The sequence below is a fragment of the Corvus kubaryi genome, unplaced genomic scaffold (assembly GCF_017639235.1).
Source record: "Corvus kubaryi isolate FWS band 111438036 unplaced genomic scaffold, C.kubaryi_AGA036_p1.0 133, whole genome shotgun sequence".
NCBI lineage: Eukaryota > Metazoa > Chordata > Aves > Passeriformes > Corvidae > Corvus > Corvus kubaryi.
This window is the reverse complement of record NW_024580667.1, coordinates 26,217,442-26,240,203: the sequence shown is the minus strand read 5'-3', so window position 1 is coordinate 26,240,203 and position 22,762 is coordinate 26,217,442. Positions and strand designations below refer to the sequence as shown.

The 22,762-nt window shown below is 38.7% G+C and overlaps 1 protein-coding gene across 5 annotated transcripts; it reads left to right on the top strand.

The window, feature by feature from the left end:
* The first annotated feature begins 59 nt into the window (after window positions 1-59).
* LOC121670231 (interleukin-1 receptor type 1-like) lies at window positions 60-22,542 on the top strand. 5 transcript variants are annotated; one of them, XR_006018082.1, is made up of 14 exons: window positions 294-434; window positions 1,539-1,617; window positions 2,437-2,693; window positions 3,723-3,865; window positions 5,646-5,880; window positions 7,413-7,602; window positions 8,556-8,730; window positions 9,897-9,962; window positions 14,281-14,401; window positions 15,706-15,851; window positions 16,640-16,783; window positions 17,844-18,008; window positions 19,523-20,443; window positions 22,264-22,542. XR_006018082.1 is itself a non-coding variant. In XM_042040146.1 (13 exons), exons 4-13 carry the CDS (start codon window positions 3,775-3,777, stop codon window positions 19,897-19,899), a joined length of 1,710 nt encoding a protein of 569 aa, XP_041896080.1. In that variant the 5' UTR covers window positions 60-144; window positions 1,539-1,617; window positions 2,437-2,693; window positions 3,723-3,774; the 3' UTR covers window positions 19,900-22,542. The 5 variants fall into 5 exon arrangements, 2 of the variants coding, with proteins under 2 accessions (XP_041896080.1, XP_041896098.1); XR_006018080.1 differs by having other exon boundaries at window positions 21,915-22,542; XR_006018079.1 differs by having other exon boundaries at window positions 21,374-22,542.
* The last annotated feature ends 220 nt before the right edge of the window (window positions 22,543-22,762 follow it).

The following is a 22,762-nucleotide window of genomic DNA, read 5'->3' as shown; positions in this document are numbered from 1 at the left end:
GGGGCGGTCCGGGGGCGGTCCGGGGGCGGTCCGGGGGCGGTCCGGGGCGGTGGCCGCGACTCCCGGGCGAGGCGGAGCGCGCTGCCCGCCCGCCCGCCGGGCTATGTGGAGCGGGCAGGGTCGGCTGGCGGGGAGCGGATGGAGGTGAGGAAGGGTGGTGGATGTTGTGGGGACAGTGCCTCCTTCTGTCCCGGAGCTGGCCTGGGCTGGGCTGGCCTCGGCTCGGCGCGGCTTGGCTTGGCTTGGCTTCCAGTGCCGCCTGCGTGACGGGAAGGAGAGGGGAGGGGGGTTGGGCTGAGGCGGACAGGTGTGGGGGCAGCTGCGCTTTTCCTTCCCCGCGTGTCTCCTGTCGCGCTGTTCGCCTTCCTTGGTTCCTTGGGAAGCGGGGCTGGCGGGGTCCCCTGGGACGGCGCCAGTCGGGGTGCCCTGGCCAGGTAAGGCTGCAGTGCTGACAGCTTCCCCAAAACCAGCACCGAACCCCTGGGGTTGTTACTTTCAGCCGTGTTTTGCGGCCGTGTGTGTTTCTGCAGGGTATGTTGGCACAGTCTCCCTATCTCTGTGGCTGTTGGTTTCTCAGCTTTTGTGGCCCCAGATAGCTTCCTTGGAAGTAATTTTTTATTTTGCGTTTGTGTCTGCTTCCTGTTGTGTATCGGATTGTACGAGCCCAGGTAAGAAGTACGATGTACAAATGAAAGTTGTAGGAGTGCTAACGCTGCCACATTTTTTAAAGTGCTTGTAACAGGAAGCGGGATAAGGCTTGGCGTAAATCTTCTTGACATGGTAAAACACTACAAAAGCTATTTCTGTATTTATTTATTGCATAACGATGATCAGACAAGGGCTCTTTTTTAACTGTTTGTATGAGAAGAGCAAGTTTTGCGTGAAAGAGATGCCTGTATCAAACCCAGGAAGGAGCTGCTGCTCTGACAGTCCCAGACCTGTGCTGGTCACAGCCTTGGTGGTGCTTGGCAGCAGCCTGGGGAGCCACAGCTTGGTAGGAGTGAGCTATCTGCTAAAAGCTACCGAGCTGAATCAAGGCTCTGGTTTGCTTCCAGCAGTAGCTCTTAGGTTTGTGGAGTTTTCTTCAAGGACTCGAGCAAGCTGCTGGATGTGTTTTGTTTCTCTTCTTCAGAAATTCAGCACCGTGCACTTATTTGACTTGGACCATTTGTATGTGCTTAGCTCCTCAAAAGACAGGCTGAAAAGTCTTGCAGAGAAGTTATTTTAGAATGCAGAATCCTTAATTCAGATATTTTAATTCACATATTTTAAATTAATCCTTAAATGAGAAACACCTACTACTTCTTTTTGGTAGACAATATTACTGATTTCCTCTCTCCTCCTGAGATTAAGACATAATTTTTTTAATGCTTTACATCACTATTTTTGATAAGTACAATTTTGTCTGCATGAGCCATTCAGGTTCTCTTAAATGCATCTTAACGGTGTGTTGAAAATGATACTGGAAACTTAATAAATAATTTGGATTTAAATAAAAAATGTGCCACATTAAAATTCTTATTACTTCATATTGACAGGTATCAGGAGTTGAAATGACATAGAAAAGTATTCAAAGCATGGACTGTGAAATGAACTCCTACTTGATACTGAAAGAAGGTACTGTTTCCAATTTATTTGAATAGTGATAAGATCTGCTCTTTTCACTGTGGTTTGGATACACTCATCTCCAGTTTGATGTGGAAGAGAATGAACAGGTTGCACTTCACTCTTGTAGAGTGAACCACTGGTGGCTGATTAGGTACTGCTACAGATACTGTTTTTGTTTCCTTCCTCCTGTTCTTCGGTGAAAGTGGGGGCAGTTACCTGAACTTGAAGAAAGTACACTTTCTTCAAATTCAGATTTAGAATGGTTAATACTGTCTCAAAGTTGAACTGGAATTTAGCTTGCAAAGACCTAACTGTTGCAGGCTTCTTTGTTAATACTTTTTGACTGCATTTTGATGTAGCTTCATCAGAATGTCCTGGATAATGGGCTTTTCTTCAAGATTCAACTTTTCTGTAGTTCTGCAGCTTGCAAGATTGTCTGGAAAGGAGATATAAGGGCTAAAGTTTGTGGTCATCATGTCAGTGTCAGAATACCCTTATTATAATGCTTATTATTATCTTTCCCTAAATTTAAGTATTCTTTGTTTCCTTTTAGTCATTGAACCTGTCTTACAAAGTTGCTTGACACATGTGTAACATTATGTCGTTTTTGACAGAAACTTTTTTTCCCAAAGATATTTGCTAGAATTCTTGATCAGTCTCTACTGCAAGTTTTGTTGCTCTTTTAAGTCATCTCTCTAATGTAGGCAGGGGGATGCTCTTGCTTTTACATTTAGGATGTCTGTAGAAAATTTAGGTTTGTATGTGTATGCTGCTGTCCAAATGATGTGTTTTGTAAAATCTTGTTTTCCTGTTCTCTGCTTTTTACAGGTAAACTGAAACTTCAGAAATGGTGACCTGCTCATTGGCAAGTTACAGTAAAAGCACACAGAAGGCAACTAAATAAGGACTGTGGTGCGAGGGTTTCCTCAGATAAACTGTCCAAAAGAACTATCTTGGAGGCTGTTATATTAAATTATTGCACTATGTAACCCTCCCTAATGCAGCACTTCTGCATATGAAATGCTTCAAAAGAAGGAACTGGTGTGGCTTATTTGTGACTGAAGCGAATTACATTGGACATAAAAGTAAGTCACAGCTTACTTTTTCAGGGGATACTTCATCTTCTTCCTGCCATTTGTAGCTGGGTGGAATGCAAATATTAACTAGGACCTGTGCAATAAATGTTTTGCAATGGACTGCTACATGTGAAACCAGCTTGCTTTAGAGTGAGAGGCAGCAGCATGCAAAATAATCAAAAGCTGAGGAAAGGTAAGGCCACTAAATGCAGATCTTAGCCTACAATGAGCTGTCAGAGGGGGAAGGATTTAATTGTTGGCCAGCTGGTTGACAGTAGAAGGCTTGGGGAGATCTCTGATGACACCTTACCAAGAAAACACTGGTGCATCTGAGAGGGGAGCAGGACTTGGTTAAAGTTTAGAGTTTCATAGAAGCCACTTTTGGGCCATGAGGGCAGTGGGTGTGTGTTCAGTCATGTCTTTGTTGGAGAAAACTGAAAATAAGACCTGAGGTGTGAATTGAAACTACAATTCTTGGACACTTTCTTTGTGTCTGACCACAGCAGTTCATATTAGCTGTGATTTCCACAGACATTCGACTTTAGATGCCAATTTTAAGTGGCAGATCATACTGGAGTTACAGTATGCTTGTCCTTCTGCAAAGAACTTCAAGTTATTGCTCTTACAAGCAGTGCTGCCTCAGCTGTATAAGAACAGTTCAAAGAAGGAAACTTTATACTTCTCTGTGATTATGTCTCTTGTAAGTATTTGGAAAGAAGAGTGTCTTAAGCTTGATTTTTAAATTATGCAGTATAGCTTAAATCACTATGCTAGCCTAATTTGTCTGTGCTTGAGGGTTGTGGGGTTTTTTTTTCGTTTAACTATGCTGGTAAAAGAATATTACACTTATGCAAGAGTTATTCCATTGGAATAGTTCTAGTTCCAGGAAAAGTTCTAGTAGAAAGCTGAAAACTGAGCAGCTGTTTGTGAAGGCCAAGAGTCTGTAGCTGAAATCTACCAAAGTTGAAATTACCAAATCTGTTTTCCCCTCCCCACGATGACTAATGCTGCTTCTGATTTTTTTTTTTTTTTTTTAAGGAGTAATGCAGGGTGCAGAGGGCAGTGCAGCTTGAACAATCTTACCACACCAATGGAAAAAGCTTCTGGTTTGCAGCAAAATATGACATCTGTATTTTTGCTCATTGGTCATCTCATTGTACTGATACCTCTCTTCAGTGCTGGTAGGTTAAATACTTTGTTGAAATTGCCATTTTAAAAAAGAAAATCTGCAAGAGATGAGTTGTGTGTATTTAATAGGAAAGAGTTACTGAGAATAAGTAGTGGGTTTGGGATTTGCTTTTGCTTTAGCATATTGATGATAGCTGAATGCCTCTGCTGGGATTCAAATGGCACTAGGAATGTCATGGACAAATGGAGATAAGTTTTTTAAAATCTAGGCACATAAATTTAGGGCACTGAGACTTTGATTAGCCTCTCCCTGTTTCTTATGAAGAAAGCCCAAAGTGATTTGCTTCCTCGACATAAGGTTAGCTATAGAGTGCCTTCTTTATGAGACATTCTGTATGTCTGGTCCTGAAAGCAATAGGACTGAGTTTCCTTTACAGTTAAATTACTAATATTTTTAATGATAGGTCTAGTATTTCAGTAAAGTTTAGAACTACATAAATTAATGATGCTTGTCTTGCTACTCTTGGCATAAGCAGTCTAATATTAATGTCTCTGGATTAGATTGAGCTATATGGAGACCTACTTGAAGTCTTTAAATGGGAAGGTAGTGATATTAGAAAGGTTAGTGAAGACTTTATTTATTTTGAAATTGAATATGTTAACTATGTATTTGTACAGTCATTCAGCAGGATTTGTAAAATCAGTTCAACCAGATGTTTTGCAGTTTCATAAAAATTCAGTGTTGCACATAAAATCACAGAATAGTTTGGATTGGAAGGGTCCTTAAAGATCAGTCAATCCACCCCCCCTGCCATAAGCAGGGACACCTTTCACTAGACCAGGTTGCTCAAAGTCCCATTCAACCCGGCCTTGAACACTTCCAGGAATGGGGCATCCTCACCTTCTCTGGGCAAATGTATGCAAAAGATTGAAAGTTTTATAATCTGCTTTATAGCCAAATGGCCAGCTCTGTGCTAAAGTGGTATTCTCCAATAAGTTTTTGTTTACAGTTTGGGCTCTTGATGACTTTTTGCAGTATCTCTCCTTTTTTCTCTGACTTTTTTTGGCTGATGTTGAAAGAAGTGCTAGCTAGGCTGCATGATTATGTCTTGTCAGCTTGTTACACAGGCAAAATTACAAAAGCTGTGTTTATATCGGCCTTTTTTGTGATGTTCCTAATAATGGGCCTTCTGGTTAAAGGTTCAGATGTAGGGAGGAAATAATACATTATAGTCTTCTTAATCTGAATCCTATTTCTCTATGAATTTTTTTTTGTATTGTGACATATTGGTTTACAGACCCTTTGATGTATTGAGGTCTTGATCTCATTCCATACTGTCCATGCTGTCTTGTGCTTCTGTTTTTGGCCCCACAGTCATAGTGGCAGGAGCTCTGCACTGCTACTGTTTGTGCTGTGCTTTACATAGATAGTATTTACTTTAAGAATCTGGCAATTCTGCAAAAGTACTAGCATGGTTAAGTAACAAGGACATGACAGGTAGGTTGGGAAGCTTGGAGTTGCCTGATGAATCCCATGGATCTTCTTACACTCTGCTTTGCAGTGAGGCTGTTTGACTTGCATGTGCTTGTTGCTGGATACCTTAACAGAAAGTTGTGGCTTAAGCTTGTAAAATACGTTTTTATGTTCTCAACCAGAAGATGGTAACAACTGAAAAATAATAGCCTTGTGATGTTTTAAATGATAAATTTTTACAGGAAGTTTTTCTAATTCTGTGTAACTTGGAATGGGTATTAATACTTCTAAAACAGAAAAGCGTACAAATTAAAAGCACTTATCATTTAAAATTTTTTTCTTTTTTTGTTTTTTTTTAGCAAAAGGGTGTGTTATTTGTGATTACTTTGTGCTTGTTGGAGAGCCTACAGCTATTACTTGCCCAATAATTACATTGCCAGTGCTTCACTCTGATTACAATCTGACATGGTATAAAAATGGTAGTGCTACACCAGTGACCACAGAGAGAGATGCCAGGATCCACCAGCAAGAGGGCTTGCTTTGGTTTATTCCTGCAATGCTGGAAGATTCTGGGCTTTATGAATGCAATATAAGGTAAGGAAGGAAACAACTGGATTGCAAGTGTGATAATTAATTTGTGGGACTTGAGTGTACAAAACTTCTTGTTTTAGGTAGAATGCTTAGATCAGTTAAAAGCACTGTTTTGACCATGCTTTTTGTTTCTGCATGATGCCTGTGTTTCTCTTCTATTCCACACATTTAGCACTGCGAAAGTGGTTCACACAGAAGACTATCTTAAAGCATGATGATACTAAAAATGGTCTGTGGGGGTGGTTGTTTGCTGTGTTTGTTTGGAATGAAGTGTAAGGTCACAGGAAAATGTCTTAACTTCTTTGGCTTTTCCTGTGTTCAAGTTGCTGTTTAATACTGACAGATCAGAAGAACACTTTAGTTTCTTTGTAGGACAAGGCTAAATGCAAGAAAGTTCTAAGAGGAGCAAACTCTGCATTTTGTCACCACACACAGACTTTCTGGAGAGCTTAGCCACTTTTTGGAAATCTTACTAGAAATCACAAGTTAAAAGGCAGAAAACATTTTTTATATTTTATTTTAAAATATTACCAAATGTTACTGGTCAAAAATGAGAATGCATTTAAAGAGCAAAGCAGTGTGCTAGACAGCTTTAGAGACAGTGAAAATAATGTGTCTCTAGTACTACTCAAATGATCTGAGTGCACAGAGAACTAAAAAGGAATAGATGATTTGAAAAGAATCTATATCTAGCTTTTTTAGTACTTTAAGGCTCTTGCTAGATCAATAGCTAAGATTAGTGCACTGAACTTCAATACTTAGGTATAAATAGGTCATCAAATCTTTTTTTACAATGGTTGAAATTCACTGTGCACTGAACAGGAAATTAATTTTGGGAAGATGTACACAAGATGTTCCTTTCCTCCTGGTGTTGCCACAACACACTGAGAACAGCCAATCCAGGCTTTTCAGGTGGCCCTAAATTTGTTTTAGTAGTGTGTAGTTATGTATACTGGTGTGCATAGAGTGCACCAGTTATGCTGGAGGGGTTTGGGTTGTGAATGTAGTAACAATGATCATCAAAAACTTCCAATGTCACCTGCACACTCCTTCACTGGAGTTTACCACAAAACCAAAATTGGAAGTCAGAAGACATCCTTTCAAAGCTACCCAGCTGCATAATTTTAATTTAGTCATTCCTGCTGTGGTTCTAGTTACTTGAGCTATGAGATGTGTTCCTGTGGGCACCTCACATCCCTGGCTTACATAGTATCAGCAGAACAAAAAACTTGCTAGGGTTCAGTCATTTAACATCAGTCACTTAAGCCTTAACTGCAGCTCTGAGAAGTCCTGACAGTCTGGTGTGTCCAGAGAAAACTCCATTTCTGCTCACAACACAAACTCAGAGCTTATTTCCATCTCTTCATCTGGAACAGGGGCTGAGAGGCTGAAGATGGTGTTTACAAGCTAACGGAGTATAGCTGGGGTGTTATAGAGGCAAGGCTGGTGGAGATGCTGAAATACCTCTCCCTGAGTTGCTGGAAATAAGGAACCTTACTACTAATGACCTGACTTGTCTGCTGTTCTAATTACAGGAGCCTTAACCACTCTAACAAAAGAACCATAAATTTAACAGTTTTTAAGAACGATAATGGTTTGTGTTTTAATGGAAAAATGAAGTTTGAACAAAAAGTGACAAGCATGAATACTGGGAAGATTATATGTCCTGATCTAGAGCAATTTAAAGATGGAGACAATAATCAGCCTGAAGTACACTGGTATAAGGTACTGAACATCTGTATTTCATATATACAAGATACAAAATGTGTTATTTAAAATGTCTTACTAAGTAACTGTGAAAAGCAGCTTTTGGAAATGAAGGTTTATTTTCTCTGCAGTTTGAGTAAGGCATGAGTGTGAGTAAGATTTGTGAAATTCTGGTTCATCCTTTGATTATCTACTTATTATGTAGATAATAAGTTTTAAAACTTGTATGTTTCTCTAAATAGAAGGCTTTGCATAATTATTTCAGTTTCTCAGAATGTTAGGCATGTCCTATCTGTTGACCATGCTGTGGTATTCCTATGCTGCTTGCTTTGGTTCTACGAAAATACTCTGTGCAAGCTTGGAAACATGTATTTTGTCTGTGTTAAGCTAAAATTCTGGAACTCCTAATTCTGATGCTGGTATTAAAAGAGCTACATGGGCCTATACATGTGAAATAACCTTGGTGCTGCACCTATACATCTTCTGAGGTGAAGAGATTCTCCACTGTTTGTAGGTCAAGGAAGAAAAGGAAGCTTTTTTCCCTGAATTTGCATTGCCACAGAAATGGTGAAACACCCAAACAGCATGAGGCACTGCTACAGCAGCTCTTTCATCACAAAGAAGTAGGGGTGCAGGCATGTATTCCCATAAACTCTGCTGCATGTGTAATAACTTCTACTACACCTGACAGCCTGAGAGAAAACTGTCAAGCTATTGATGAAGGCAGTGAACTAAAGCACAGCATTTGAAAACTTAAAGGATTGGCTGCAGTGATTTTTTTAAAAAGTGCAAGTGGACCAAGATGTCACCAGACTTTGTTAGACTGTAGTGATGCTTGGAAAAGAATCCACACCATGACTTTCAAAAAGTCAGTATTTGCGAAGTATTTTAACCATCAGTAGAGTTCAGTAACTGATTTATTTGTCACGTTTTTAGTTCCCTTAAGTCAAAGGTACTTTTGGTGTGTTTAGGAGTGTAAACCTGGATTTCTTGAAGACAAGCGACTTCTTTTGGCAGAGGGTGAAAATGCTGTCTTGATTCGGAATGTAACTGTGCAAGATAGAGGAAACTACACATGCCATATGTTATACACATATATGGGAAAACAATATAATGTTTCAAGAACCATAAGTCTAGAGGTTAAAGGTGAGTGCATGATGTTATTCTGTGTTTGGCTCTGCTGTAAATATTTGTATGCAGACATAAGATACTTGGCATGTTACTTTTCAGTTCTGTGAAATTAGAGTTGTAAATCTTCTTTAATTTATTCCTGAACATAAAATTGAAAGGCAATGAGTCATGTTGCTACCCTTGAGCATTGCTTTTGAGGACGGATTGTCACGGGGAAATGAGTAATTCAGGGTTAGTAATCGGAATTAGAAGAAAGCAATGGTTACTGGGGCGGAGGAATTGGTTTTGCCAAAACAAATAGTGCACCGTAAAAGTAAATAAGCTTAAACATAGAAGCTTTTTTTTCTGAGACTATCACAGCAAACTACCTGCTTGAAGCCCTGTTGGTGAACTTGCTCCTCTGTTGATGGGAAAGGAGATGTGACAAGCTGTATAAGTAGTATAAAGTGAATAAATGTTCCTCTTGAAAGGATTGGCTTACTGTTGGCACTTGTTTGTGCTTTTCTGCTGTCTCACTCTGCCAGTAGTGTCATTTATTGCAGTCACCATTGTGATTATGTCTTTGTGGGCAATGTTGCTGGTGACCTGACTAGTAACATGATAATAGTCCTATCAGAATAGTTGTCTGGAGACAGCAGGTCCATCTTTTTAGGTTAAACCAAAATTCTGACTTTATATAGGTGATACAAGAACAGTGGGTTGTTGGCAGCCCATCTGTACATCATGCAGAATGATAAAATTCCAGCCCAGTTTAAGTATGGGTTTGTTTAAAATTTTACTTAAAAAAATATTCACCTTATCTAGGAGGTTATTGATACAACCCTTTTTCTTTACCTTATTTATCTCTGAAAAAGTTAACTGCATTTTTTGGTTTTGTCTTTGTTTTCTGGTTTGGTGTTACTTTTATATCTACTGCCAATAGACTTGAGATTTTTTTTTAAAGCATTTTTAAGGTATTTTTTTTGTTAACTTGGGAGCTAAAATAGAATAGCTCGGAGAGAGTAGAGCATATATCTTATGAGATATTTCTGTTGTAAATTTGAAACTAGCAGTAAGTATGGCACTACAGTAATACCAAACCATAAAACAAACCCATTGTAAAACCAAAACTATTGTCAGTTGAACTAAGTTGTGGATCTTTTCCTGCCTGAAGGTTTTATTTTTCTCTTTGTTTTGGTTAGAAAAACCACTGCAGATACAACCAGAGTTTATTTATCCAAGGAACAATACAATTGAAGTAGAACTTGGTAAGTAGTGACTATTTAAGAGATCATTAACTGAAACAAATAAGCTCCTGATCTTTGTGAAATAATATGTGAACATTTCCACGGACTTCAGCAAGACTGGGAGATAAGCATGTGGATTGAGGATATCTGGAAGACAGAGGGTAGATATTAGAACACGATTCCCACAAGTGATTTGCAGGGGGAAGTAACTGTGCCTAAGATTGGAGTCTTTTGACCAGCAGTGTTGTGTGGGATGCATTTCTTTTATTGATTTATTTTCTGTTATTGCCATCTGTCCTTTTTACCGCTTCTCAGTGTTTGTGTCTTGACATATCCTCAGTATCTGTGGAAATATGGTTTGTGTACATGTAGCACGTTAGGATAGTTTGCAGTTAACCAGTCCAGTAGCTCTTTCTCTTCCTGTATGTTTCGGGTCTCCCTTCCCTCTCCACAACCTGGATTTTATTCCTTGTTTTAGGGTAATACAGATTTTGGATACTGATCTTTTGTGAAACAGTGAGCTGCTAGTTTATGCATATCCCAGTGATGCCTTTTCCTGGTCTTAAAATCAAGAATTAAACACGTTTAGAAGGGGAAAAGGGATTTTACCTTGGTATTTATTTTAGGACCCTTAGGTGCACTATGTCCAGGTCGAATGCACCCCAATGCACACTGCAATGCCCACACCCACAACAGATCTGCTACAACATTATAGGTCTTATTAATCAGCATATCTATCAAAGATTCCCCAATGAGAGGCTCGAGTGAGCCCCCCTCTCCAAGGAACCTTCCCCTGGATGGTTCTATCTTGGTTTACAGAATATGTTCTGGAGAGGACCTTGGGGTCTGGGGCACACTGATCCCTAACTACGAAGCTTCTAAAACGTTTAGTCTCCTAGCTTGACAAGTAAGTCCAAGAATGTAGGCAAAAAGCACTAAGAATACAGAAGTTGTAAAAAAGTATAAAAGGGGTGTAAAAGAAAAGGCAAAAAATCATCGTGGAATCACCAGGTACTGTTTATCTTGGAAATTTCTTAAATAAGAGATTCTGGGTATAAAGAATAAGTTCTTCACAGGGAGGATAGCTGGGCAGTGCAGCAGGCTGCCCAGAAAAGTTGTGCTGTCCGTCTTTAGAGGTTTTAGAATCTGACTGAATAAATCTCTGAGCAGCCTGGTCTGACCTCAGAATCAGACCCTGCTTTGAGGGGGAAATTGAATTACAGACCCTTTCTTTCAACCTCAATTATTCTGTAATTCTCTGAGCCAAGTATATGGTATTGTAGTCTTTTCCTAAGCAAAGTTATGTGTGTTTAAAGTGCACCACATGTCAGACAGAGTTGTGTTCTACTGACAAAGTCCAGAAGAATGAGATTGGAGCTGTTTGAACTGTATTTTTTTAATCATTTTTTACCAAAGGGAGCAGTTGCAAACAAAATATTTGATTTAAAAGAGCATTGACTGATTTTGGGGAAGTGTGATTGGCTATTTACTAGAATTTCCTAGTACAGGAAACTGTTTTGTTATCTTTTGAGGAATTAGATCATTAGAGAATCTCTGAGGAAAGGTTGCATTTGGACTCTGACATGACATGGGAGGTCAGGCCAGAGCATTGTGGATTATTCTTATGTGCATCACAGTGATGGAATCTCACATAATACAGCTACTTCTACTGCTAATTTTTCTGACATCGAGCTTGTAAATACTGTATATAACAGGTGTTGTTTTCTCATGTTAAAGCTTCATGTTTCTTTTCATATCATGTGAAACATTTTTGTCTGTCCCAAATTCTAACTTTGAACATATGGTATTAAACTGGACAGCACCGAAACACTGGTGGGTTTTGTGTGTATGTGTGTTTGGGAGTGTTTTGGGGTTTTAGTGGGTGTTTTGTTTTGTTCTTTTCTTTTTGGCCTCAATAGCTTATGAAAGGTAGCTTACTCTGAAGTTGGGAGGTTCTGGTGAGGATCAGTAGATTTTGACCAGAATTGTGAATGAGCTTTAATAGAAATTATGTTCTTCCAAAGTCCAGAAGGCTTTGTTTTGAACAGGGAGAATATTCAGGATCTGATACAAACAGTATTATTTTAAAGGCTTGCAGTCCTGTGGTCTTCAGATGGTTATTTAATTCTGTTGAAATAGTCTAGTATGGCTCAGCAGCCCCTTCTTTTCTGGTAATTACATCTTCTCTGTCTTCATTACAAACAATACATGCCTGAAAAACTTTCAGTTCTTTCACTATTAAGGAAATTTTTTCACCAGGTCTTGGATTAAAATAGGGAGACTTTCCATAATAATGTTTTACCCCATATAATCCTAATCTTTGTGTGAAAACTTCCCTTTTTCTTTGTAATTGTAACTGTGGAAGAAATGAAGCAGTGTTACAATTGGGCTTCCCTGTAGTGTATCTCCCTCCCATTAAAGTATCATGTAAGTCTGATCCCCAGTTTTGACTGGTTGTTAGTTGTGACTTCCCATTCAATTCAGAAGAGTTCTTACTGATGCAGCCTCTACTCAGATGGAATCTGATCTGCAGGCTCTTAAATTTACTGAAGGCAGTGTTTAGGGTTTTTTTAAATCCTTGATAGTATTTGCTGAGCAGTCTATTAGTCCAGGGGCTGCCTGTGACTCTCAGCCTAAACCATTAAGATTAGGATGTGTTATGGGACAACTTGTTTAGTCTCCTTATTGTAGAATTTGGTCCGTATTTGTAAGGCTTGGACACAACATTAATTAAAAATTGTATTGTTGGATGCCTTGGACCACCTAGGATGAGCAAACCTTGATTACCTTACAGACATTAGGGTAATAGCCACAGGTGAGACTAAAAGGAGACTCCAGCCACAAAGTGGGTTTATTGTGACTGCTGAGATCTACAAATTATTCCGTATTACGTGGGGGGACACTTTTTAAAGGAATTTGGTGAGATTTGTTTTTGTTTATTTTAAATTGGCATTGCCATTCAAACATTCAATATTCTCTGTCCAGTACCTTCATTGGGGTACTGGGTGAAAAAAAAAAAATCCCCCTCTGGCTGTAGGGCAGAATCTCTAAGCAGCTGCATGAATGCTTGTGTGGAAACACCTGTACGATTTTTGAATGAGAAATGACAGGAGAAGTTGGTGTAGAAATTTAACAGTACATTCATGAATGTGTGGACATGGAGAGCATGGAACACTTGAGGGGTTTTGGTTTTTTTTTTTTTTTTATAATTGTGCAATGCACTAAACCACATCTTTAAAAAAATTAATTGTTGTGGTGGAAGGATGTGAGGGAAGAGATCGGGAAGCATCTCTGATTTCTGTGTGAACTCTTGTTCAAGTAACTGCTTTGCATGTGAGCTAAGAGTTTATTCCATACTTTTGTTAGAGACCATCTCTTGGTGGAAGCATCTAGATGTGATGTGGTTCTAGGAAATGAAACACTGAGATCTTTACATAGGCCAGCTGAGAGAGCCCGCCTTCTATCAAATCGTAACTTCCATGGGTAAAATACAGAAGGAAAGGAATCCAAGAAAGCTGCTTACCTTCCTGTACATGGAGCTCTCTGAGGTACATTGGCAATAAATATACTTTGCAAATTGGCTTGCTTAATACTGAGGTATTCTGTAAGATCTGGACTATTGGTGGCAAAGGAGCTGAGTGGCAGGTGAGCTTGCTCGGGAAGTAGAGTGTGACAATATTCAAAAACCATCCCAGTGGACGGTGTTGGCCAAAAGACTGATTTGAAGTAAAGATGTATGGTCACTAAGAATGGGATTCAGCTCCCAGATGTAGTTGTCTGCACACAGGAATGTGCATATGATCTGGGGTCCTTAACTCAGGCCATGATCAACAGGGGCTCAATTCAGCTGGCTACACATAGAGTGCAGTTTTGGGTGGTCTGGATACTCTAGCAGTGCAGATTTCTTGAAGACCTGGAGTACTGTCTGACAACTCGATATGGATACCTTGGATGCTGGAGAGCATCTCTAATGTCACCACAGGTGTACATGCAACTGATTTGAGCCCTGGAGATCTTTCAGTGGAGTCTGGAGAGCCATTCAGTTAAGGTATCTGCTTTAATGTGTGTGGACTTCAGCAGAGATGAACTCTGTTGCTATCTTAGACATGTAGCTTACACATAGATGTGAACATTTAGACACCTACCTTTAGGGTGGAGTTTATATCCAGATCATAGACACCCAAATTTGGATTACAAATGGATGAGTTTTAAGGACTTTGCTTTTTGTAAGGTAAGTAGGTTTCTTTTATATCCCTATGTTTCCCAGCTGTTCCCTCATCACTTGATTCTGCTTGTCTTACAAGACCTTCAGTTGTTGTGTTTACATGTTTCTTTGTAGGCTCTCACGTAGTCATGGAATGTAACATATCAAGTGGCATAAATGGCTTGATTCCATTCTGGCAAGTTAATGATGAGGATGTTGATATCTTTGATAAAACCTACAGGGAACAGTTTTATGAGTAAGTATCCTTTACACTGAATTTGTAGTGCATTTGTAGGTGAAGTAATTTACAGTGAATTCATTATGAAGTAGACTACTAGTCAAATGCCAGTAGTCATTGAAAGGCTAATTAGAAATCTGTATCAAACAGTGTATTCTTACTGCTTGGTTTTAAAAGAACAACATTTTATTGTAAATAGTGTGTCTGATACAAATGAAATGAAGCAGTCATATAGACTTTTATAATGCTGTTGTGAAATATGATGTTGTAATACTTGCTTATGCATTTGTTCTTGTATGGTTTTTTTTTTTTTTTTACTAATACATCAAGGTGTGCCCTCTATCATTAATATGGGAAGGATAGAGTGTTCCAAAATAAAAAATCGCCCAACTTTTTTTATTTGTGATGGTGGTCCTTTTTTAAATACAGACACAGCTGCTAGTCCTCAAGAACACAAGGCAGAAGCTCTTGTTGAAGGACATTTAGGTTCCAGTGTTTGACGACCCTGAAGTAAAAAAGTGTTCAGGTGGAATTTCTGATGGGAAAGTCATTCAATTTGTTCTCATAGCCTCTTGTCCAGTCAGTGGGCACTACTGAAAGGAGCCTGGGTCCCTCTTCTCCACTCCTTCCTCCCATCAGGTATTTACAAACATTGATGAGATCCATCCCCTGCCCCTGAGCCTCCTCCAGGCTGAGCAGTTCCTGCTGTCTTGTATGACAGATACTTCAATTCCTTATCATTGTCACATCACTCTACACGACTTGCTCCAGCAAATCAATCCATCTCTTGTACTAGGGAGCCCAAAACTGGCCCCATTACTCCAGGTGTGACCTCACCAGTGCTGAACAGAGGTGAAGGATCATTTCCCTTAACCTGCTGGCAATGCATTTCCTAATGCAGTCCAGGGTGCCTGGGATCTGGTTATTCCTCCTCATATGCAGGATTTGCATTTTGCGTTGTACTTCTTGAGATGTTTTTTTATTTGTCCATCCTATCAAGGTTCCTCTGGATGGTAGCTGTTGTATCAGACATCCCTTTTTAAGTCACCTGCAAAACTGCTAATGGTACCCTCTGTCCAGCTCAGGGAAAAAAAACAACAACCCAACCCTAGAAAAACCTAAAACAACTAAGCCCAGTATGTTTTTAGTTCATGAAATTATTAGTTACAGGGGTATATTTACTGTGCTTCACTAGCTTCCTTGGTTTATAGAGGTAAAAAAATAAATGTTTCTGTATTTGTGAATAGATGAATCTGTCTCATATTAAGCATAGATACTCAGATACGTACAGATGTTTCCCTTTTACCTTTTTTTAATGACAGAGAGGGGTTGCCTCATGGACTTGCTGTGTCTGGAACAAAATTTAACATTTCAAAAGTGAAAGTAAAGGACTATGCTCACAAATTTTTCTGTCACTTCATATATGGTTCTCAACAATTTACAGCCTACATCAAATTGGAATACCCAGGTAAGAGATCTCTTCTTGATAAAATGGTGATCATTGACTTAACTCTCAGTTAGTTTGACAATGCCTTACTTAGAGTTAAAGCTGGGTGGTGTACTTTTATGCAAAATAGGCAATGCACCTCAGTACCTTTGTCGTGAATTTTTTGTCACATTCTTAGCAAAATGAAAGAAAATAGTGCTTTTGATTTGCTTTGTCTTCTCTCATTCAGTATTTTAGGAGTGAAAGTGGATCTGAGCTCTAACTTCTTACATGAGTATAATTTCTCTGTAAAGATTATCAGGGTCAGATTTAACCTCAGAAATTTTTTAATATGCATTGACTAAAAAATGCAGTTTGTGGAGGATGTTTGTTTTAAAGGACACTAAATGAGTATCATTGAAGGGGTGGAGACCGTGGCAAGTTAGTTGATCTGAGGAAAACAGCAGGTCAGGAGATCACCTCCCCACCTTTGGCTTCCTTCCTTTCTCACTGATGGAATTTTGTACAAGAATTCTCACTCTACTGCTGTGCTGGGTTATATATCAATATTTTATTTTGGTGTTTCAGCTGAAGAGTAGCCTCATTTATCAGACTGTTGAGGTATTTTTTCTTTGAAAGATATAAGTAGGCTTGTCAGATAACAGTAATGGCAGAAAACATACAATAAACAGTTTGTCCTGATCTTTTACTCCTTTATAAAAAAATATTTTAATGATTAAATGATTTTGAACAATTCTTGTCTTTCCCTGGTTCTAGTTTATAATTATACTTTGTTTATTTGTTTTCTTTCTTACTCTATGCTGCTGCAGCTCGAAACATTCAGGGATACTTAATTGGAGGAGGAGTTTCCTTGGTATTTTTAGTATTTTTTACTCTCTTTATCTACAAGATCTTCAAAATCGATATTGTGCTTTGGTATCGGGACTCCTGCCATCCTTTCCTGGGTAAAAAAGGTATGCTTGTGTAACAGTGCTGAGCATTGTTTTGAGCTTCCACCTTCACTTGCAAAACAGTGAGTTACTCTCATGGAGCATGATTGGTCTTCCTTGGGATTTTTGGAAGGGTAATGTTTTTAGGATGTTTAGAATTAGTTCGGATGACAAAAGAATCTACAGGGGAAAAATCAGCAACTTTCCTGGAACGCAGAACTATCATAGCTTTTCCTTAAGACCCACTCCAGTGGTTTGAATACTGTTCTGACAGCAGTTTTTCAGGTGACTTTTCATTACTATTCTTACAGAAAGCAGTAATACATTAGAATTGTTAAGTGTTTTTTTATTTTCCATAGATGAAACAGGAAAATACAACTTTATTTTGTTTCCTATTTAAAAGCACTTCTGATTATTTTGCTTTCTGGAAATTTTGCTTTCCTGGCACTCAAAAAAATGGGGTGTTGTCTATGAGAGTATGCTGAAGTGTGGGTAATTTCCAAACATTTGAGAGGAGATACATGGTGAAAGAAACAGAAAGTATCTTCTAGAGGTATTGAAATTATCTTAGATTTCTTGGAAGTCTTTTAAATTTGGTCTTTCTGAAAAGTTTGATCCAAAATATCTAATACAATTTGGACCTTGAAGTTTAATACTTTGGTTGTTTTTGTTGTCATGTCCTAAGTGGTTGCTGTGGTTTGAAACTCCAGGTTGCAACACCACCTATGAGTTGTATGGCAGCTGGAATTTAAAGTATCAGTTCTACCACGGGGTCCACTGTTTTGCAAATAATTCAGCAATAACATTTTTTATTTAGCGTTCAAAAAAGAATGTTACAACTTAATTTTGCGGGTCTCTTTTGCTTATTTGGATTCAGCATCCTGAATTCTAGAAGGCTTCGTCCTACAAGTATTTCAGGCTTGGTATAATTATACATGCTTAGCTGATATAGCAGGATTAGGACCTAAAACAATGGCTCAGGTAAGGGAAGACCCCCCAGAGTTTAGAGATTTTGTTTGTTTGCTTTCTTGCTCTTGTGTCTTTGGAATTCATTTTTATGGAAGTTCTATTGCTCACTCTGTAGTTTCAGATGAGAAGATCTATGATGCTTATGTTCTGTATCCAAAGAACAGAGAAAGCTGCTTGTATGCATCAGATATTTTTGCTCTGAAGATACTGCCAGAGGTCTTAGAAAGACAGTGTGGATATAACCTCTTCATACTTGGGAGAGATGATTTACCAGGAGAAGGTAAGTTAGCTAAAGACAAATTTGACTTGAGTTTTCTCGTTGACCTGCAAATGCAACTGAGAAACAAGCAGTCAGTCAGATGGGATTCTAAATATCTCTCACCGTCAAATGAACTATGATTCTCTTAATCCCTTTGATGAAGAATGAGAAATAAAGCACTGGGTGTTCCCGTGAAGTCTGCTTATCTCAGCCTTTGCCTTGTCATTAGTTAGCAAGTGTCACCTGCACTTTCAGGTTTTTTTCAGTGTCTGGCTAGCCTAGACATCTGGGCATGGAACGATGCTGGGGGGAAGAGGAGTCAAAATGGTGGTTGTGAATGATGACTAATGGCAGGAAATATAGAAAAGTAGGTCTCACAAGTGGTATAAAAAAAACCTGCTGCTTTAAGGGGCCATTCAACAGGATGACATCTCTACTAATTCATTTTTATTTTCTCTGAGAATTTCTGTAAAACTGGCAGGATGCAATACAGGGTTTAATGAATGTTTAGATAGTGCAGGTGGGAAAAAAAAAATAGAAAGTAACACCAAGTTATCAGGAATGATCAGCTGTATCAAAGGCTACTTGTCCCTAATAGAAGTTCTTAGAAAGCCCTGCCTTTCTTGGAAGGCTGTAAAGTCCTTGTGGAGGTTTCCTCTGTGTACATATGTACATCAAATTTAAATTGTAGTATCTGACACTGAAAATTAGAAAGTCTATCCCACCAGCTGCTTATGTGAGGTGAAATGATGATGAATGGCTTTTGAATTCTTCCGGTCTTATGACCTGAAAAAGATAATACTGAGACTGAATAAATTTTCAGACTAGCCTGAAATAAAATTTTGTATTTAAAAAACAATTCATAAATAAATAAACTTACATGAGGTAGTCATGGCTCACTTTTTTTTTTGTTTTAACATTTGAAGGATTTTGGTAGTGGTTTGAGAAGGAAGGATTCCCCGGGAAGTAGAATCTAAAGTGCTTTAGCTGCTGCTTGCAGCTTGAAAAAAATGCAATAGTCTGTTCTCAGGGTTTAGCCATAGGGTTTTTGTGTATTTACCATACATTTTTTGTATTTACCATATTTCACTGTTTGAGACGTAATTGACTGGAATGCCATTGTTGGGGGGAATCATTTCTTCCACTTACATGTAACAAAACCAGTTGAGCATATCAGAAGACTGTTTAAGCTAAAAGGTCCTGTGGTTCTGGAACTTGTGTTTTTTGCATATGTACCTATGATGGTAATAAAACAGCATTAGCAAGGTAAGTAATAGAAAGTTGGTAGCTGTTCTCTGTTTATGCAAAACAAGGATATAGACATAGAACCTGATGGGGTCAGATTGTGGTGCATTGGGCAGATCTCTGTGGTTGGCTAACCCAAGGTAACTGCTTGCATGCTCATATCCCGTCCCTATTTTTGATGTAAAGTGTGTTGGCTTAAATATCAAACAGTGAATGAACCAGCTGTAGAATATTGGTAACAGAAAATGAAAATGTATAACCTTAATTTTGCACAACCTTTTTCTCTACAGCTGTGATCAGCGTTGCTGATGAAAAAATCCGTCAAAGTAGGAGAGTGATAATTGTTTTAGTACCAGAGTCCTCCTGTTACAGCATTCTGGAAGATGTGTCTGAAAAGCAGCTAGCCATGCATAGTGCTCTTATCCAAGATGGCATTAAAGTAATTCTCATTGAACTTGAAAAAATACAAGATTATGCAACCATGCCAGAATCCATCAGATATATTAAGCAAAAGCACGGGGTTATCCGATGGAAAGGGGACTTCTCAGAAAGGTCCCACTCAGCAGGTACCAGATTCTGGAAGAAAGTGCGTTACCAGATGCCATCCAGAAAAAGTGGCTCTTTATCAGGATTGCATTTGTTACCAAAAGACTTGAATTTGCCTTAAATAACAAAAGAGAAATGACACTTAATGACTGATTCAGTTCACAGAGCTGGTGATGGATTGACTGAAGGTTGCATGTATCTGTTTTGTGCAATCTCATCCAAATTTACTGGAGTGAAGGTACTACAGCTTCATCTACAGATGTGAATGTTTTTTACTTCTGGCTGGATCAACAGAACACCTTGAAATACCATCAGTAGCACATGTAGGAAGTACACAAGTACTTTCCCAAGAATGATTCTGTGAAATTCCCTTGTATTAAAAATGGAAGAGCAAAAAACTGTCAAAAAATCCAAATCAATGAAGAAAATTTGATTTTTTTTCCCCCTGCAATTAAAGTTTTAATATGAAGGAAATTATATTAATTATAATTGTGATATTACATGATGCACATGGTTGGTGCCAGTAAATGTTTGTTTCTTTTTTTTTTTTTTTAATGAAATGACACAAACCTTTTCTTTGTTACAAGTTTTATTTGCCTTGTTCAGTTTGTGGAAAGATAAATCCCCGTGTTACTGCATCAGTGTGTTATCGTCCAGGAGAAAAGGTAAGAGACAATCCCAGCCCTCCTGAAGTGCTGTCAACCTGCTGTTGACAAAGCTTAAATACTCTTCCCTGATCTTTTTTACATTTGAAAGAACAATGCCATTTTTAGTCACTTGTCACATGCAGACATTGTAAAAATACCTTTGTAATCTGTATGGAGTCAAAAAATTAATCTCCAGAGAACTTTTTCTTTCCAGTTAAATGGCTTAATATATTTATTTACCCAAGTGGAACAATTGGCTAATGACACAGAGTTTGTCATAGGGGGTACAGGATGATTGACTTCATCTACCTTACTTTAAGGACCATGTCAAGGGGTACAGAGAGAGAGAGAGAGATTCCCATTTGTTACCCCCTGCAGCTGCTTGCTTTTCTCCTTTCCCTCTGCTCTGATATGTAAGGAATCTGAGATGACTGTGTGCTGGAGGCTGCAGTCAAGGCTTTCCAAACAAAAGGGAAAGGAAGTTGTGTAAAACTAAGTTGTTAAAACTTAGTGTGTATGTTGAACCCTTTCTCTCTCATTTTGAAATATTTTTAATAGTATGTATGCCCCAGCTGTTAACTCTAGAGTTACGTTTGACTTGTGTGTAGGCAGTGAAGTAGTTTGCCATGATCAGTTCTTTTTTTGGGGCAGGGAATTGATTTGATTTATTTAAAAAATTAATCAGGCCTCTTTAATGCTATATTTATAGCTATTAATTTTAGAGAAACAGGAGATGAGAGCCAAATTGCCCATGTAATTTCAGTCTGTTCTTGAAAGTTATGCTTTTAGATTGTGAGATCTTGTTGGATAGGGAAGCCTCAGGAATTGACTGTTCCTGCCTTTAGCTGCTGCTTGCAACTCTGAATTTCTGTGTGTCTATCAGCTTCTTTCTTGCAGCACCTTTTTCTCTCCCCCCATTCAAACTCCAATCTATGTTTTCTCTTGCAGCTCCTTTGAAACAAGCAACTTGCTTTTGTGTCAAACTCCATCAATTTCCAAGCTCTGCTTGAAGGCTGTTGCTGATACAGTATTAGGCAGAAATTTTCCCTCTGGTATCTCCACTTGTTTGTCTGAAAAAAATAATGTTCTGCAACCTTTGGAATTCATCTATTAATTTACACACTACAGTGTTGGCTTCTTTCATGGCTCAAGCAATTTTCTTATGCCTCTATCCTCAGCTAAAAAAAAGTGTTCTGGCTGATAAGTGACAAAACCAGTGGAAATAGGTTCTTCTCCCACCTAAATTGCTTTGGTTTCCTCAGTATGTGCTGGAAACTTGAGAGACAGTGCCTTCTGAGCTTTGTGAGTTGTGTGTATGTTTGGCCAGAATGGAATAAGAATCTCTTTGTTTCAAGAGAGGAAGGGGTAGAAGTGCATTTGAAATGTCAGTCTAATTCAAACCCTCATGGTACTGAAGTGTTTTATTGATGAATGTCATTTATGTACATGCTTATGCAGATGCTCAGTCTGTTCTCATTCTGTGTTTTAGTCACAAGAGAAGTGTCAAGGGAGGATCAGTCCTAGTCATGAAGTGCCACATTTATTTAGCTGTTGCACACAGTCTGCCTTTAAATATGGTGTGTGTTCAATGGCAGCCTATAGTAGGGTAAAACAGCCTTGAGATCCATCTGAAGTTACTGAACACCATCTGAACGAGTCTAATTGTTATGGTTCCCATTGACAGAAGATTTAAATAGGACAGAAGCTGTATGGTTTGGTCACAAAACTCTTCTGCAAGAAGATCCCTGTATCAAATGTGAAGCCCAGACACTGGCATTATGTTATCTGTACTCTGAGAACTAGGGTGTAACACTGACTTTGTGCTTTCACCTTGACAGCTCACAGTATGCAGGCCAGCCAACAGAGTTCCAGTGACCTCAATCCTCCTAATTACTTCTGCTGACTGGAATAGATTGAAAGGAAAACTGTTACTTGTTATCCTTACCTTTAGGAATGGAAATTTATTTTCTGAGCCAAAATAGTGTTCTTTAAAAAAATATTTGTTCCTTTTGGTATATTTATACAAAGGATGCTAAAGTTTTCATGTGTGTTTTGTAAAGGCACTTTGAGGAAGAGTCCATTTTTAAATTTAATAAAGGCACTACATATTTTTTTCATATGGTACTGCTCTTTCTTTTGCCCTCATTTCTCCACTAAAGCATGCTGAGAATGGACAATGGCAAGCAGCAGTTGTGACTCAGAGTCTTAACAAGACTGCTATAATAGATCTTCATTCAGGCTGCTGAACCATTGTCAATCTGGCTATGGTACAACGTTAGCACAAACCACCTCACCCTGCCTGGGCAAACAGAAGCTCTGAGCTTGGCTCTGCTCTCT